General features: G+C 36.4%; 2 protein-coding genes across 3 annotated transcripts in view; one reads left to right on the top strand and one right to left on the bottom strand.

Annotated features, from left to right (window-relative positions):
- Positions 1-11,961, top strand: part of LOC139390642 (hyaluronan mediated motility receptor-like) — a 29,920-nt gene extending 17,959 nt beyond the window's left edge. For both annotated transcript variants that reach the window (XM_071137902.1, XM_071137904.1), the window contains 2 exons: positions 11,025-11,160; positions 11,745-11,961. In XM_071137902.1, coding sequence (XP_070994003.1) covers positions 11,025-11,160; positions 11,745-11,758 — 150 coding nt within the window. In that variant the 3' untranslated portion in view covers positions 11,759-11,961. The remainder of the gene's footprint in view (positions 1-11,024; positions 11,161-11,744) is intronic.
- A 1,417-nt stretch (positions 11,962-13,378) lies between these two features.
- LOC139390960 (insulin-like) lies at positions 13,379-17,116 on the bottom strand. The gene is made up of 3 exons (XM_071138390.1): positions 17,059-17,116; positions 15,842-16,044; positions 13,379-13,592 (listed from the first exon to the last, which is right to left on the bottom strand). The coding sequence occupies exons 2-3, from the start codon at positions 16,035-16,037 to the stop codon at positions 13,441-13,443; spliced, it is 348 nt and encodes a 115-aa protein (XP_070994491.1). The 5' UTR covers positions 16,038-16,044; positions 17,059-17,116; the 3' UTR covers positions 13,379-13,440.
- Positions 17,117-20,047: the final 2,931 nt, after the last annotated feature.

Below are 20,047 nucleotides of genomic sequence, written 5' to 3'. Positions count from 1 at the left end.
TTATAACTGTAGTTACCACTAAATAGGATTATAACTGTAGTTACCACTAAATAGGATTATAACTGTAGTTACTAAATAGGATTATAACTACCACTAAATAGGATTATAACTGTAGTTACCACTAAATAGGATTATAACTGTAGTTACCTCTAAATAGGATTATAACTGTAGTTACACTAAATAGGATTATAACTAGTTACCACTAAATAGGATTATACCTGTAGTTACCACTAAATAGGATTATACCTGTAGTTACCACTAAATAGGATTATACCTGTAGTTACCACTCAATAGGATTATAACTGTAGTTACCACTAAATAGGATTATAACTGTAGTTACCACTAAATAGGATTATACCTGTAGTTACCACTAAATAGGATTATACCTGTAGTTACCACTCAATAGGATTATACCTGTAGTTACCACTCAATAGGATTATACCTGTAGTTACCACTCAATAGGATTATACCTGTAGTTACCACTAAATAGGATTATACCTGTAGTTACCACTCAATAGGATTATAACTGTAGTTACCACTAAATAGGATTATAACTGTAGTTACCACTAAATAGGATTATACCTGTAGTTACCACTAAATAGGATTATAACTGTAGTTACCACTAAATAGGATTATAACTAGTTACCACTAAATAGGATTATAACTGTAGTTACCACTAAATAGGATTATAACTGTAGTTACCACTAAATAGGATTATACCTGTAGTTACCACTAAATAGGATTATACCTGTAGTTACCACTAAATAGGATTATACATGTAGTTACCACTCAATAGGATTATAACTGTAGTTACCACTAAATAGGATTATACCTGTAGTTACCTCTAAATAGGATTATACCTGTAGTTACCACTAAATAGGATTATAACTAGTTACCACTAAATAGGATTATAACTGTAGTTACCACTAAATAGGATTATAACTGTAGTTACCACTAAATAGGATTATAACTGTAGTTACCACTAAATAGGATTATACCTGTAGTTACCACTAAATAGGATTATACCTGTAGTTACCACTAAATAGGATTATACCTGTAGTTACCACTAAATAGGATTATACCTGTAGTTACCACTAAATAGGATTATACCTGTAGTTACCACTAAATAGGATTATAACTAGTTACCACTAAATAGGATTATAACTGTAGTTACCACTAAATAGGATTATAACTAGTTACCACTAAATAGGATTATACCTGTAGTTACCACTAAATAGGATTATAACTGTAGTTACCACTAAATAGGATTATAACTGTAGTTACCACTAAATAGGATTATAACTGTAGTTACCTCTAAATAGGATTATAACTAGTTACCACTAAATAGGATTATACCTGTAGTTACCACTCAATAGGATTATACCTGTAGTTACCACTCAATAGGATTATAACTAGTTAACACTCAATAGGATTATACCTGTAGTTAACACTAAATAGGATTATAACTAGTTACCACTAAATAGGATTATAACTGTAGTTACCACTAAATAGGATTATACCTGTAGTTACCACTAAATAGGATTATAACTGTAGTTACCACTAAATAGGATTATAACTAGTTACCACTAAATAGGATTATAACTGTAGTTACCACTAAATAGGATTATAACTAGTTACCACTAAATAGGATTATAACTGTAGTTACCTCTAAATAGGATTATAACTGTAGTTACCACTAAATAGGATTATAACTGTAGTTACCACTAAATAGGATTATAACTGTAGTTACCACTAAATAGGATTATAACTAGTTACCACTAAATAGGATTATAACTGTAGTTACCACTAAATAGGATTATAACTGTAGTTACCACTAAATAGGATTATAACTGTAGTTACCACTAAATAGGATTATAACTGTAGTTACCACTAAATAGGATTATAACTGTAGTTACCACTAAATAGGATTATAACTGTAGTTACCACTAAATAGGATTATAACTGTAGTTACCTCTAAATAGGATTATAACTGTAGTTACCACTAAATAGGATTATAACTAGTTACCACTAAATAGGATTATACCTGTAGTTACCACTAAATAGGATTATACCTGTAGTTACCACTAAATAGGATTATACCTGTAGTTACCACTCAATAGGATTATAACTGTAGTTACCACTAAATAGGATTATAACTGTAGTTACCACTAAATAGGATTATAACTGTAGTTACCACTAAATAGGATTATACCTGTAGTTACCACTAAATAGGATTATACCTGTAGTTACCACTCAATAGGATTATACCTGTAGTTACCACTCAATAGGATTATACCTGTAGTTACCACTAAATAGGATTATACCTGTAGTTACCACTCAATAGGATTATAACTGTAGTTACCACTAAATAGGATTATAACTGTAGTTACCACTAAATAGGATTATACCTGTAGTTACCACTAAATAGGATTATAACTGTAGTTACCACTAAATAGGATTATAACTAGTTACCACTAAATAGGATTATACCTGTAGTTACCACTAAATAGGATTATAACTGTAGTTACCACTAAATAGGATTATAACTGTAGTTACCACTAAATAGGATTATAACTGTAGTTACCACTAAATAGGATTATAACTGTAGTTACCTCTAAATAGGATTATAACTAGTTACCACTAAATAGGATTATACCTGTAGTTACCACTCAATAGGATTATAACTAGTTAACACTCAATAGGATTATACCTGTAGTTAACACTAAATAGGATTATAACTAGTTACCACTAAATAGGATTATAACTGTAGTTACCACTAAATAGGATTATACCTGTAGTTACCACTAAATAGGATTATAACTGTAGTTACCACTAAATAGGATTATAACTAGTTACCACTAAATAGGATTATAACTGTAGTTACCACTAAATAGGATTATAACTAGTTACCACTAAATAGGATTATAACTGTAGTTACCTCTAAATAGGATTATAACTGTAGTTACCACTAAATAGGATTATAACTGTAGTTACCACTAAATAGGATTATAACTGTAGTTACCACTAAATAGGATTATAACTAGTTACCACTAAATAGGATTATAACTGTAGTTACCACTAAATAGGATTATAACTGTAGTTACCACTAAATAGGATTATAACTGTAGTTACCACTAAATAGGATTATAACTGTAGTTACCACTAAATAGGATTATAACTGTAGTTACCACTAAATAGGATTATAACTGTAGTTACCACTAAATAGGATTATAACTGTAGTTACCTCTAAATAGGATTATAACTGTAGTTACCACTAAATAGGATTATAACTAGTTACCACTAAATAGGATTATACCTGTAGTTACCACTAAATAGGATTATACCTGTAGTTACCACTAAATAGGATTATACCTGTAGTTACCACTCAATAGGATTATAACTGTAGTTACCACTAAATAGGATTATAACTGTAGTTACCACTAAATAGGATTATAACTGTAGTTACCACTAAATAGGATTATACCTGTAGTTACCACTAAATAGGATTATACCTGTAGTTACCACTCAATAGGATTATACCTGTAGTTACCACTCAATAGGATTATACCTGTAGTTACCACTAAATAGGATTATACCTGTAGTTACCACTCAATAGGATTATACCTGTAGTTACCACTAAATAGGATTATAACTGTAGTTACCACTAAATAGGATTATACCTGTAGTTACCACTAAATAGGATTATAACTGTAGTTACCACTAAATAGGATTATAACTGTAGTTACCACTAAATAGGATTATAACTGTAGTTACCACTAAATAGGATTATACCTGTAGTTACCACTAAATAGGATTATACCTGTAGTTACCACTAAATAGGATTATACATGTAGTTACCACTCAATAGGATTATAACTGTAGTTACCACTAAATAGGATTATACCTGTAGTTACCTCTAAATAGGATTATACCTGTAGTTACCACTAAATAGGATTATAACTAGTTACCACTAAATAGGATTATAACTGTAGTTACCACTAAATAGGATTATAACTGTAGTTACCACTAAATAGGATTATAACTGTAGTTACCACTAAATAGGATTATAACTGTAGTTACCACTAAATAGGATTATAACTGTAGTTACCACTAAATAGGATTATAACTGTAGTTACCACTAAATAGGATTATACCTAGTTACCACTAAATAGGATTATAACTAGTTACCACTAAATAGGATTATAACTAGTTACCACTAAATAGGATTATAACTGTAGTTACCACTAAATAGGATTATAACTGTAGTTACCACTCAATAGGATTATAACTGTAGTTACCACTCAATAGGATTATACCTGTAGTTACCACTCAATAGGATTATACCTGTAGTTACCACTCAATAGGATTATACCTGTAGTTACCTCTAAATAGGATTATACCTGTAGTTACCACTAAATAGGATTATAACTAGTTACCACTAAATAGGATTATAACTGTAGTTACCACTAAATAGGATTATACCTGTAGTTACCACTAAATAGGATTATACCTGTAGTTACCACTAAATAGGATTATACCTGTAGTTACCACTAAATAGGATTATAACTGTAGTTACCACTAAATAGGATTATAACTAGTTACCACTAAATAGGATTATAACTGTAGTTACCACTAAATAGGATTATAACTAGTTACCACTAAATAGGATTATACCTGTAGTTACCACTAAATAGGATTATAACTGTAGTTACCACAAAATAGGATTATAACTGTAGTTACCACTAAATAGGATTATAACTGTAGTTACCTCTAAATAGGATTATAACTAGTTACCACTCAATAGGATTATACCTGTAGTTACCACTCAATAGGATTATAACTAGTTAACACTCAATAGGATTATACCTGTAGTTAACACTAAATAGGATTATAACTAGTTACCACTAAATAGGATTATAACTGTAGTTACCACTAAATAGGATTATACCTGTAGTTACCACTAAATAGGATTATAACTGTAGTTACCACTAAATAGGATTATAACTAGTTACCACTAAATAGGATTATAACTGTAGTTACCACTAAATAGGATTATAACTAGTTACCACTAAATAGGATTATACCTGTAGTTACCACTAAATAGGATTATAACTAGTTACCACTAAATAGGATTATACCTGTAGTTACCACTCAATAGGATTATACCTGTAGTTACCACTCAATAGGATTATACCTGTAGTTACCACTAAATAGGATTATACCTGTAGTTACCACTAAATAGGATTATAACTGTAGTTACCACTCAATAGGATTATAACTGTAGTTACCACTAAATAGGATTATAACTGTAGTTACCACTCAATAGGATTATACCTCTAGTTACCACTCAATAGGATTATACCTGTAGTTACCACTCAATAGGATTATACCTGTAGTTACCACTAAATAGGATTATACCTGTAGTTACCACTAAATAGGATTATAACTGTAGTTACCACTAAATAGGATTATACCTGTAGTTACCTCTAAATAGGATTATACCTGTAGTTACCACTAAATAGGATTATAACTAGTTACCACTAAATAGGATTATAACTGTAGTTACCACTAAATAGGATTATACCTGTAGTTACCACTAAATAGGATTATACCTGTAGTTACCACTAAATAGGATTATACCTGTAGTTACCACTAAATAGGATTATACCTGTAGTTACCACTAAATAGGATTATACCTGTAGTTACCACTAAATAGGATTATAACTAGTTACCACTAAATAGGATTATAACTGTAGTTACCACTAAATAGGATTATACCTGTAGTTACCACTAAATAGGATTATAACTGTAGTTACCACTAAATAGGATTATAACTAGTTACCACTAAATAGGATTATAACTGTAGTTACCACTAAATAGGATTATAACTAGTTACCACTAAATAGGATTATAACTGTAGTTACCTCTAAATAGGATTATAACTGTAGTTACCACTAAATAGGATTATAACTGTAGTTACCACTAAATAGGATTATAACTGTAGTTACCACTAAATAGGATTATAACTAGTTACCACTAAATAGGATTATAACTGTAGTTACCACTAAATAGGATTATAACTGTAGTTACCACTAAATAGGATTATAACTGTAGTTACCACTAAATAGGATTATAACTGTAGTTACCACTAAATAGGATTATAACTGTAGTTACCACTAAATAGGATTATAACTGTAGTTACCACTAAATAGGATTATAACTGTAGTTACCTCTAAATAGGATTATAACTGTAGTTACCACTAAATAGGATTATAACTAGTTACCACTAAATAGGATTATACCTGTAGTTACCACTAAATAGGATTATACCTGTAGTTACCACTAAATAGGATTATACCTGTAGTTACCACTCAATAGGATTATAACTGTAGTTACCACTAAATAGGATTATAACTGTAGTTACCACTAAATAGGATTATAACTGTAGTTACCACTAAATAGGATTATACCTGTAGTTACCACTAAATAGGATTATACCTGTAGTTACCACTCAATAGGATTATACCTGTAGTTACCACTCAATAGGATTATACCTGTAGTTACCACTAAATAGGATTATACCTGTAGTTACCACTCAATAGGATTATAACTGTAGTTACCACTAAATAGGATTATAACTGTAGTTACCACTAAATAGGATTATACCTGTAGTTACCACTAAATAGGATTATAACTGTAGTTACCACTAAATAGGATTATAACTAGTTACCACTAAATAGGATTATACCTGTAGTTACCACTAAATAGGATTATAACTGTAGTTACCACTAAATAGGATTATAACTGTAGTTACCACTAAATAGGATTATAACTGTAGTTACCTCTAAATAGGATTATAACTAGTTACCACTAAATAGGATTATACCTGTAGTTACCACTCAATAGGATTATACCTGTAGTTACCACTCAATAGGATTATAACTAGTTAACACTCAATAGGATTATACCTGTAGTTAACACTAAATAGGATTATAACTAGTTACCACTAAATAGGATTATAACTGTAGTTACCACTAAATAGGATTATACCTGTAGTTACCACTAAATAGGATTATAACTGTAGTTACCACTAAATAGGATTATAACTAGTTACCACTAAATAGGATTATAACTGTAGTTACCACTAAATAGGATTATAACTAGTTACCACTAAATAGGATTATAACTGTAGTTACCTCTAAATAGGATTATAACTGTAGTTACCACTAAATAGGATTATAACTGTAGTTACCACTAAATAGGATTATAACTGTAGTTACCACTAAATAGGATTATAACTAGTTACCACTAAATAGGATTATAACTGTAGTTACCACTAAATAGGATTATAACTGTAGTTACCACTAAATAGGATTATAACTGTAGTTACCACTAAATAGGATTATAACTGTAGTTACCACTAAATAGGATTATAACTGTAGTTACCACTAAATAGGATTATAACTGTAGTTACCACTAAATAGGATTATAACTGTAGTTACCACTAAATAGGATTATAACTGTAGTTACCACTAAATAGGATTATAACTGTAGTTACCACTAAATAGGATTATAACTGTAGTTACCTCTAAATAGGATTATAACTAGTTACCACTAAATAGGATTATACCTGTAGTTACCACTCAATAGGATTATACCTGTAGTTACCACTCAATAGGATTATAACTAGTTAACACTCAATAGGATTATACCTGTAGTTAACACTAAATAGGATTATAACTAGTTACCACTAAATAGGATTATAACTGTAGTTACCACTAAATAGGATTATACCTGTAGTTACCACTAAATAGGATTATAACTGTAGTTACCACTAAATAGGATTATAACTAGTTACCACTAAATAGGATTATAACTGTAGTTACCACTAAATAGGATTATAACTAGTTACCACTAAATAGGATTATAACTGTAGTTACCTCTAAATAGGATTATAACTGTAGTTACCACTAAATAGGATTATAACTGTAGTTACCACTAAATAGGATTATAACTGTAGTTACCACTAAATAGGATTATAACTAGTTACCACTAAATAGGATTATAACTGTAGTTACCACTAAATAGGATTATAACTGTAGTTACCACTAAATAGGATTATAACTGTAGTTACCACTAAATAGGATTATAACTGTAGTTACCACTAAATAGGATTATAACTGTAGTTACCACTAAATAGGATTATAACTGTAGTTACCACTAAATAGGATTATAACTGTAGTTACCTCTAAATAGGATTATAACTGTAGTTACCACTAAATAGGATTATAACTAGTTACCACTAAATAGGATTATACCTGTAGTTACCACTAAATAGGATTATACCTGTAGTTACCACTAAATAGGATTATACCTGTAGTTACCACTCAATAGGATTATAACTGTAGTTACCACTAAATAGGATTATAACTGTAGTTACCACTAAATAGGATTATAACTGTAGTTACCACTAAATAGGATTATACCTGTAGTTACCACTAAATAGGATTATACCTGTAGTTACCACTCAATAGGATTATACCTGTAGTTACCACTCAATAGGATTATACCTGTAGTTACCACTAAATAGGATTATACCTGTAGTTACCACTCAATAGGATTATAACTGTAGTTACCACTAAATAGGATTATAACTGTAGTTACCACTAAATAGGATTATACCTGTAGTTACCACTAAATAGGATTATAACTGTAGTTACCACTAAATAGGATTATAACTAGTTACCACTAAATAGGATTATAACTGTAGTTACCACTAAATAGGATTATACCTGTAGTTACCACTAAATAGGATTATACCTGTAGTTACCACTAAATAGGATTATACATGTAGTTACCACTCAATAGGATTATAACTGTAGTTACCACTAAATAGGATTATACCTGTAGTTACCTCTAAATAGGATTATACCTGTAGTTACCACTAAATAGGATTATAACTAGTTACCACTAAATAGGATTATAACTGTAGTTACCACTAAATAGGATTATAACTGTAGTTACCACTAAATAGGATTATAACTGTAGTTACCACTAAATAGGATTATAACTGTAGTTACCACTAAATAGGATTATAACTGTAGTTACCACTAAATAGGATTATAACTGTAGTTACCACTAAATAGGATTATAACTGTAGTTACCACTAAATAGGATTATAACTAGTTACCACTAAATAGGATTATAACTAGTTACCACTAAATAGGATTATAACTGTAGTTACCACTAAATAGGATTATAACTGTAGTTACCACTCAATAGGATTATAACTGTAGTTACCACTCAATAGGATTATACCTGTAGTTACCACTCAATAGGATTATACCTGTAGTTACCACTAAATAGGATTATACCTGTAGTTACCTCTAAATAGGATTATACCTGTAGTTACCACTAAATAGGATTATAACTAGTTACCACTAAATAGGATTATAACTGTAGTTACCACTAAATAGGATTATACCTGTAGTTACCACTAAATAGGATTATACCTGTAGTTACCACTAAATAGGATTATACCTGTAGTTACCACTAAATAGGATTATAACTGTAGTTACCACTAAATAGGATTATAACTAGTTACCACTAAATAGGATTATAACTGTAGTTACCACTAAATAGGATTATAACTAGTTACCACTAAATAGGATTATACCTGTAGTTACCACTAAATAGGATTATAACTGTAGTTACCACAAAATAGGATTATAACTGTAGTTACCACTAAATAGGATTATAACTGTAGTTACCTCTAAATAGGATTATAACTAGTTACCACTCAATAGGATTATACCTGTAGTTACCACTCAATAGGATTATAACTAGTTAACACTCAATAGGATTATACCTGTAGTTAACACTAAATAGGATTATAACTAGTTACCACTAAATAGGATTATAACTGTAGTTACCACTAAATAGGATTATACCTGTAGTTACCACTAAATAGGATTATAACTGTAGTTACCACTAAATAGGATTATAACTAGTTACCACTAAATAGGATTATAACTGTAGTTACCACTAAATAGGATTATAACTAGTTACCACTAAATAGGATTATACCTGTAGTTACCACTAAATAGGATTATAACTAGTTACCACTAAATAGGATTATACCTGTAGTTACCACTCAATAGGATTATACCTGTAGTTACCACTAAATAGGATTATACCTGTAGTTACCACTCAATAGGATTATACCTGTAGTTACCACTAAATAGGATTATAACTAGTTACCACTAAATATGATTATACCTGTAGTTACCACTCAATAGGATTATACCTGTAGTTACCACTAAATAGGATTATAACTGTAGTTACCACTAAATAGGATTATAACTGTAGTTACCACTAAATAGGATTATACCTGTAGTTACCACTCAATAGGATTATACCTGTAGTTACCACTCAATAGGATTATACCTGTAGTTACCACTAAATAGGATTATAACTAGTTACCACTAAATAGGATTATAACTGTAGTTACCACTAAATAGGATTATAACTAGTTACCACTAAATAGGATTATACCTGTAGTTACCACTCAATAGGATTATAACTGTAGTTACCACTAAATAGGATTATAACTGTTAGTTACCACTCAATAGGATTATACCTGTAGTTACCACTCAATAGGATTATACCTGTAGTTACCACTAAATAGGATTATAACTGTAGTTACCACTAAATAGGATTATAACTGTAGTTACCACTAAATAGGATTATACCTGTAGTTACCACTAAATAGGATTATAACTGTAGTTACCACTAAATAGGATTATAACTGTAGTTACCACTAAATAGGATTATAACTGTAGTTACCACTAAATAGGATTATAACTGTAGTTACCACTAAATTGTGGAGTAGAAGTTTCGCCATTGTTTTCATATATCCACTTCTTTTAAATCCATGAAGGGAATGGTTTTGGTAAAAGCTTTTTGGGTGTACTACAGTCTGACATGATTGTAAAGTGTGTGTGTGTGTGTGTGTGTGTGTGTAGGAGCTGTCTAAGCTGCGTGCCCAGGTGTCTCGTCAGAAGGGAGGCCAGTCCCAACGCAGGGTTGACCCCATCAAAGCCTTGAACCACCTGGACAGTAAGGAGAACGAGCAGCCTGCTGCCGCACCTCTCAGACCAGGTGAGTACACAACAGCGTTTCTTTTCGTGAGTAATTGACAGCATTTGGCAGATTTTTAAAGACATATAAACCGTCACATGAATCACATTGGCTCCATGGCAGTTGGTTCAGGTTGTCTTTCAATGGCATCACCTTTACTCTGCCTGTCTTGATCTATGCTCACATAGTGAACTTACAACAACAATTTGGCCCAACCTGTAACAGACACAGCTGTTTTTGGCTCATGTGAGAAGTGTTCATGTATTTTATGAATGCCTTTTCTGAATCTGCCCAAGAACTGACAAATGTCCACTAATGCCTGTTTGCGTAGGGTATATCTAGCTTCAAGATAGCTAGCTACAGATGTCGCGTCTTAATTTGAGCTAGATTGCTATAGCGGGAAAATAATCCTGCAGCAATGGGAAATGTGGATTATAATTAATGGACCTTTTGGTTGGGGCTGATACATTTTTTGTTAGGGAAAATCAAGTCTGAAATTGCAAACTTCAGAAGCTTTTTTTAAAACCTGAAATGTACCCCTCATCAGAGGACTAAATAAATGTAACTGGACTAAATAAAAGTAACTCTAATCCTGTCTCTTTTAGGAAACCGCTGTTGAAAGGTAAACAATGGACAGACCCTCATAGAAAGCACCAACTGTCCTGGGTGAACAGTACGCCTCCTGTTGAGTCAAGAGGATGTCATGGTCTTGTGTAATATTTAATTGTCATTTGATACCAAATGCTCTGAAAAGCTACTTGATGAATCTACAAGGGGGGTGGGGGTATTTTGTAACCCTGTATATGTTTTAGCAGAAACAACGGCCTTTATCTTTCCATCCTATAGAGCAATTATGTCAGTATCGGCATGAATCATGCCCGTCATTCTTTGACTGCAGCATTCATATTAAGCACAATGTTTTGTTTTGTTCAACATAACATACAGTTGTGTATAATGCGAATACACTGTACATGTTTAGCTCTATTCATTTACTTTTTGTTTGTTTGTTAGACATCTTATTTCCAGAAGATGGGAATGTGACTTCTCTCTTTTCACTGGTTTACCTTTTTACTTTCTTCCAACAGTCTGACTCTTGTAAATAAATGTTCTCTCTTCCTTCACACTGAGAGAAGCGGGAGGATTGTTTTAAATAAATGTAGGGAGTGTGTTTTTGATGTGGGATCATTCTATACACGCCTGTTGACATTACTGTTATACCTTGCCTGACATGGGATCATTACTGTTATACCTTGCCTGACATGGGATCATTACTGTTATACCTTGCCTGACATGGGATCATTACTGTTATACCTTGCCAGACATGGGATCATTACTGTTATACCTTGCCTGACATGGGATCATTACTGTTATACCTTGCCTGACATGGGCCTGTTGACATTACTGTTATACCTTGCCTGACATGGGCCTGTTGACATTACTGTTATACCTTGCCTGACATGGGCCTGTTGACATTACTGTTATACCTTGCCTGACATGGGCCTGTTGACATTACTGTTATACCTTGCCTGACATGGGCCTGTTGACATTACTGTTATACCTTGCCTGACATGGGATCATTACTGTTATACCTTGCCTGACATGGGCCTGTTGACATTACTGTTATACCTTGCCTGACATGGGCCTGTTGACATTACTGTTATACCTTGCCTGACATGGGCCTGTTGACATTACTGTTATACCTTGCCTGACATGGGCCTGTTGACATTACTGTTATACCTTGCCTGACATGGGCCTGTTCGTTCACAAAGAAATGGGGGAAACACTTTTTGAAATGTGTTAAATGTCCCATACCTATGAACTCCTATACTCGTTTGATCAGACACTACTGTGAACCAGCATACCTGCTCGTCACAGCCACATATTTAGAGCTGAGCCATCTTAAATGTTTGAATATTCTGATATTAGGCATGGTTAGATATTCTTTATATTCCCCATTTAATAGGGAATAGGGTGTGTTTGTAAATTCACATGGGCAGAAACCTCAATGTCCCAGTTCTCAAAATGCATGTCTCTGCTGCTCGTCTCCTGACACCAACAGCCACATTCTGCTGTAGCCAGTTGAGAGCATGATTTGTATCTCCTTTTCCTTCATAACTGGAACAAAGACCCACTGTCTTCAACATACCAACAGTCTGTTACTGGTCATACACATGTTTTATTTTTTCTGTAGCCCCCCTTGACATTTAGTTTTATAAGATTGACATGTCCTTCCACCAGTAGCTCTTGAGGCTAGTCTGCGCTCTTATCAATCGAGTGTAGACTATGAGGAGTAGACTCCAGTCAGTCGCAGTAGCTCTGCAGGTGGCTGAAGCTACATGGCTTATGACAGCACTGTTCCACAATGCCTCTTTTCACCTTCTGGTCTTCATGGGCCTTCCATGGACGTTCCTGCTTCACCCTCCAACCCTGTCTGCTCTTCCTAGACAGGAACCCTTTAAAGGAGAGGGTGAGAAATGGAGGGATGTAGAGAGGGAGAGTTCCCAAAAGCTGTGAAGTAAAGCAGATCAGCAAACTCCTTCACTCACACAAAATACCAGTTAGAATGTTGGCTGTTTAACAGAGACTGAATGAGCGTGTTATCAGAGCTTCACAATCTGTTTAGTCTTGTTTAAGGCTCTCCACGTCCTTCAGAGGAGAGATCTGACGGGTGTAGCTCAGCTTCCTACCTCTGAAGTAAAGTTAACTTCAGACATTTCAATGGGATGTCTGAGCACGGGGTTTAACTGAGGTGATAGATTCACTTAGATCATGTTCTGGGAGAGAATATAATGAGGAATCTGGAGAATTCACAAGATTCTTAAAATCTGATATCTCACAAAGTCGGTAGTTAGGAACGGTCTCAGCAAAAGATCAGTAGGGATAGCTACAGTATATGACAAACTTCAAGAGAAGGTATACCCTCTTCAACATACCCTCTTCACAGATGGAAGAGAGAGACTGACTGAAGTCAAATATTTAATGTTTGCTGATGACCTGGTTCTTCTGTCCTTCAACCAAGGAGGACCTACAGCTGCACCCAGATCTTCTGTCAGACCTGGGCCCTGACAGTAAATATCAGTAAGACAAAAATAATGGTGTTCCAAAAAAGGTTCAGTTGCTAGGACCACAAATACAAATTCCATCTAGACACCGTTGCCCTAGAGCACACAAAATAACTACATAACTCGGTCTAAACATCAGCGCCACAGGTAACTTCCACAAACCTGTGAATGATCTGAGAGACAAGGCAAGAAAGGCATTCTATGCCATCAAAAGTACTTGAATCAGTTATACATTGTCTTTATGGTTGTGTGGTCTGGGAACCGCTCACCAACCAATAATTCACAAAATGGGACAAACACCAAATTGAGAGACTACATGCAGAATTCTGCAAAAACACCCTCTATGTACAACATAAAACACCAAATAATGCATGCAGAGCAGAATTAGGCCGATACACGCTAATTATCAAAGTCCAGAAAATAAGCGATTCCCAAACCTTCCATAACAAAGCCGTCACCAACAGAGAGATGAACCTGGAGAAGAGTCCCCTAAGCAAGCTGGTCCTAGGGCTCTGTTCACAAACAAAATTAGACCTAACCTAAATATGAGAAAACAAAAAGAAAATTACTTGACACATTGGAAAGAATTTACCAAAAAACAAAGCAAACTGGAATGCTATTTGGTCCTTAACAGAGAACACAGTGGCAGAAACTTAAGGAAAGCTTTGACTATGTCCAGACTCAGTGAGCATGGCCTTGCTGTTGAGGTAGATGGAACTGTCTCTCAAGAGAAGACAGGCTATGTGCACGCTGCCCACAAAATGAGGTGGAAACAGCTGTACTTCCTAAAAATGAGGTGGAAACTGAAGTGCACTTCCTAACCTCCTGCCAAATGCATGACCATATTAGAGACACATATTTCCCTCAGATTACACAGATCCACAAAGAATTTGAAAACATCCAATTTTGAGAATCCCCCATATCTATTGGTTGAATACCACAGTGTGTTTTGCCTCAAGAAAAGGGCAACCAGTGAAGAACAAACACCAGTGTAAATACAACCAGTGAAGAACAAACACCAGTGTAAATACAACCAGTGAAGAACAAACACCAGTGTAAATACAACCAGTGAAGAACAAACACCAGTGTAAATACAACCCTTATTTGTTTTGTACATAAACTATTTCCACATCATTATAACACTACATAGCCATAATATGACATTTGAAATCTGTCTATTCCTTTGAAACTTGTGTGTCCTGTTTACTGTTCATTTTTAAATGTTTATTTCAGTTTAGTTTATTATCTATTTCACTTGCTTTGACAATGTAAACATATGTTCCCCATGCCAATAAAGCCCATTTGAATTTAATTGAATATAGAGAGGGTTGGGGGAGGGGGACTGCAGACTTCAACGTTACAGGTAATTATGCTAGCAGATACCCATAGGCTTCCAGTTGTTTTGCTAACACTATTTAGCATTGTCTCGAGAAACTAATTTCCTTCATACTGGACACAGACATAAATGGTATCCACTCTGAGGATGTAGATAAAGGTTCTCATTGCCAAAATCCAGATATATACCTTTAACAACATACCCTCTTTCAAAATGTGTTGGCTTGTAATAAAAGAGCATCACATATTTAACATATATTGAATATAGTGCCCGCCTTCAAACCACCCCCTGTTCTCAGTCTCACCTATAAGGTGTTGCAGGAGTAGGTCTCTGGGGATTCTGTGGGGGTTATAGAAGAACCCTTGTTCCCCACAGACCAGGTAGAGGGCATCCACCAGGTGAGAGCCACACAGGTGCTGGGCGCTGGGAGCTGAGCAGACCCCCGGGGAAGACAGGACCAGCAGTAACAGAACAGACAGGGCCCATACTACCACAGCCATATGAGATCTGGAGGGAGAGAGAGAGACCATAGTACTACAGCCATATGAGATCTGGAGGGAGAGAGAGACCATAGTACCACAGCCATATGAGATCTGGAGGGAGAGAGAGACCATAGTACCACAGCCATAGACGATCTGGAGGGAGAGAGAGACCATGGTACTACAGCCATATGAGATCTGGAGGGAGAGAGAGACCATAGTACCACAGCCATATGAGATCTGGAGGGAGAGAGAGACCATAGTACCACAGCCATATGAGATCTGGAGGGAGAGAGAGACCACAGTATCACAGCCATAGACGATCTGGAGGGAGATAGAGACCATAGTACCACAGCCATATGAGATCTGGAGGGAGAGAGAGACCACAGTACCACAGCTATATGAGATTGGAGGGAGACAGAGACCATAGTACCACAGCCATATGAGATCTGGAGGGAGAGAGAGACCACAGTATCACAGCCATATGAGATCTGGAGGGAAAGAGAGACCAAAGTACCACAGCCATATGAGATTGGAGGGAGAGAGAGACCATAGTACCACAACCTAATGAGATTTGAGGGAGAGAGAGACCACAGTATCACAGCCATTAAACAGAAAGAGAGCTGGGTGAGAGTACATGGAGAAAGAGAGGGAGTCCATGCCCATATCACAGTGACAGGAAGGATGTTCCAGCTCAAGCACCAACACACCTGATTCAACTAATCAGCTCATCATCTAGCCCTTCCTTGTTTTCTGGATTAATCCAGGATTAGGATCAGGATACACTGTATAAATACTCTGGCTGGCTGGCTGGCTGGCAGGCAGGCAGGCAGGCAGGCAGGAAACCGTAGGTGAAGGTAGGTTATGAACCAGGGTTGGGGTCAATTCCATTTCAATTCATCAAGTCAGAAAGTAAACCAAAATGAATTTCCAAATTAGAATTTTTGCATGGAAGACAATTGGAATTGGAATTTCAGTGTTCATCCTGAATTGACTGGAATGAAAATGTAATTGAGCCCAACCCTGTCATGTATCCACTTACCTGAAACAGACAGCCAGCTGAGGTGAGAAGAGCTGGTTGCCTACTGGTTAGCGTGTTGGGCTAGTAACCAGAAGGTTGCTTGATCAAATCCCTGATCTGACAAGGTAAAAATCTGTTCTTCTGAAGAAGGCAGTTAAGCCACTGTTCCCCAGTAGGCTGTCATTGTAAGAATTTGTTGTTATCTAACTTGCCTAGTTAAATAAATAGAAGAGCAGGTGGTGACGTGTCAGTCAGGTAGAGCACACGTGACCTTCCTCCTCTCTGTCCTTTATACCTGCCTCTGCCACACGTGACCTTCCTCCTCTCTGTCCTTTATACCTGCCTCTCTTCCTGTCAGCCAGGTAGAGCACACGTGACCTTCCTCCTCTCTGTCCTTTATACCTGCCTCTCTTCCTGTTAGCCAGGTAGAGCACACGTGACCTTCCTCCTCTCTGTCCTTTATACCTGCCTCTCTTCCTGTCAGCCAGGTAGAGCACACGTGACCTTCCTCCTCTCTGTCCTTTATACCTGCCTCTGCCACACGTGACCTTCCTCCTCTCTGTCCTTTATACCTGCCTCTCTTCCTGTTAGTCAGGTAGAGCACACGTGACCTTCCTCCTCTCTGTCCTTTATACCTGCCTCTCTTCCTGTTAGCCAGGTCTTTGTTTGACAGCATCAGCGGAAAAAGCTATTTTTCCTGACTGTCATTAAACCCTTTGAGCTGCTGTTGAGCTGCCGTTGAGCTGCTGGAAGAGGTACTGGGAGATCTATCTGGCCTTTTAAAGGCTTTTTCTATAGCAACACCTGAGTGTCTCCAGTGATTATATTCATGTACGCTCTAGTATTATTTATGTGGAAGTGTGACACCTAACACTCGTGAAGAGCAGAATCAGCAACCTCTGAATCATCTACAGTTTTGTGAGAAGGTGTTAACCGTAGAAGGTGTTAACCAATGTTCACAGTTAGTTATTGTTATGGATAGGCCGCCCGAAAAGTCCCCATTGTCCTCATCTTGGCCCCAAGACAGCAGGTCCGCTTAGACCATGGCCTGAGTCACAAACCGGGCCATGGATGCGGAAACATCTGAGCCTTTTTGGTAAAACACCAGGGTAAATTCTCAGTGGACATTCGCCAATAGAGACCTACAGGAGAAGTTAAGTTTGTGTCATTTGCACAGGATACACATAGTGGATATAAGCTGAAACGGGCAATAAGCTAGAGACATATCTACACTGTACATTAGGTCTACAATAGACAGGCAGATGTAGTGTAGTGTAGGTCTACAATAGGCTGGTAGGTGCAGTGTAGTGTAGGTCTACAATAGACAGGTAGGTGTAGTATAGTGTAGGTCTACAATAGACACGTAGGTGTAGTATAGTGTAGGCCTACAATAGACAGGTAGGTATAGTGTAGTGTAGTGTAGTGTAGACCTACTACAATGACACCAGCTGCTATCTGATAGGGCAGTGGTTTTTAAACCTCTCCTCAGGGACCCCCAGACGTTATACATTTTCCGACGTAGCTCACCTTAGTCACCTAGTCAAGGGCTTGATGACAAGTTCAGTAATGTGTGCTGCCTCTGGAATAGATAAAATACTTGGCATGGCTGGGGATCCTCCAGGAGATAACCACTGTGCTAGGGAATTTGGCTTTGACCGCAATCTGTATTTATGACAGTAGATGCCTATTACATGGAGTGTTATTACTGACCACTAGTGGACGATGAGAGCTACTGCATGGATATACATTGCGTCTGTGGAAGGACCAGCTATGAGCACGCCCGTGGCTGATAAGCATCATTCTAACCCAGCACTTAGATCATAATAGAAGCTGAATGTAATATAAAATGCTGGCTGTGTTCGGAGGGAAGGATTCTTCTGAGGGTGACAGATGTCCAACCACTTCAAAGCTGAAAGGTCAAGTAGGAGAAGGGACTGAGAACATTAGGGTTGCTGAAAAACGGAATAATGAAAGGCAAGCCTCTTAGAGAGAGGGATAAAAGAGGAGGAGGAGGAAGACAGTGACAAAGCACCTTGGCAGAGTGAGAGGTAGAGTGTAAAATGTGGAACCAAGGAGGGATCTGACGCTGGCAAGTGTTGAAGACAGACACACACCCTCACTCTAGCTTCAAACACACCTACATGCACACCGCATACAGACACACACCCTCACTCTAGCTTCAAACACACCTACATGCACACCGCATACAGACACACACCCTCACTCTAGCTTCAAACACACCTACATGCACACCGCATACAGACACACACCCTCACTCTAGCTTCAAACACACCTACATGCACACCGCATACAGACACACACCCTCACTCTAGCTTCAAACACACCTACATGCACACCGCATACAGACACACACCCTCACTCTAGCTTCAAACACACCTACATGCACACCACATGTACATTAAATACAGAACGACACCCAGACTAAGAGACGGAGACATTCAGACAGAAGTTGGGAGGAAAGTTGGTCAGGCCTTTAAGGTGGGGGTTGTGTAATGTCTGTTTCTCTCTCTTTCTCCTCTGTCTGAGCAGATAACAGGGGGAACATGGAGTTCAGTCTCTTTTCTTCTCCTCTGTTTGAGCAGATAACAGGGGAACATGGAGTTCAGTCTCTTTTCTTCTCCTCTGTTTGAGCAGATAACAGGGAGAACATGGAGTTCAGTCTCTTTTCTTCTCCTCTGTCTGAGCAGATAACAGGGGGAACATGGAGTTCAGTCTCTTTTCTCCTCCTCCGTCTGAGCAGATAACAGGGGAACATGGAGTTCAGTCTCTTTTCTTCTCCTCTGTCTGAGCAGATAACAGGGGGAACATGGAGTTCAGTCTCTTTTCTCCTCCGTCTGAGCAGATAACAGGGAGAACATGGAGTTCAGTCTCTTTTCTCCTCCGTCTGAGCAGATAACAGGGAGAACATGGAGTTCAGTCTCTTTTCTCCTCCGTCTGAGCAGATAACAGGGGGAACATGGAGTTCAGTCTCTTTTCTTCTCCTCTGTTT

The sequence above is a fragment of the Oncorhynchus clarkii genome, chromosome 31 (assembly GCF_045791955.1).
Source record: "Oncorhynchus clarkii lewisi isolate Uvic-CL-2024 chromosome 31, UVic_Ocla_1.0, whole genome shotgun sequence".
In the NCBI taxonomy this organism is placed as follows: Eukaryota; Metazoa; Chordata; class Actinopteri; order Salmoniformes; family Salmonidae; genus Oncorhynchus; species Oncorhynchus clarkii.
This window is presented reverse-complemented; position numbering and strand designations above follow the sequence as displayed.

Bases quoted from the DNA above. Each gene is read 5' to 3' on its own strand.
- LOC139390960 (XM_071138390.1), bottom strand. From the start codon at position 16,037: ATGGCTGTGGTAGTATGGGCCCTGTCTGTTCTGTTACTGCTGGTCCTG. The intron at 13,593-15,841 runs GTGAGACTGAGA...TCTCCTTTAAAG, and splicing joins ACTCCTGCAACACCTTATAG to GGTTCCTGTCTAGGAAGAGC.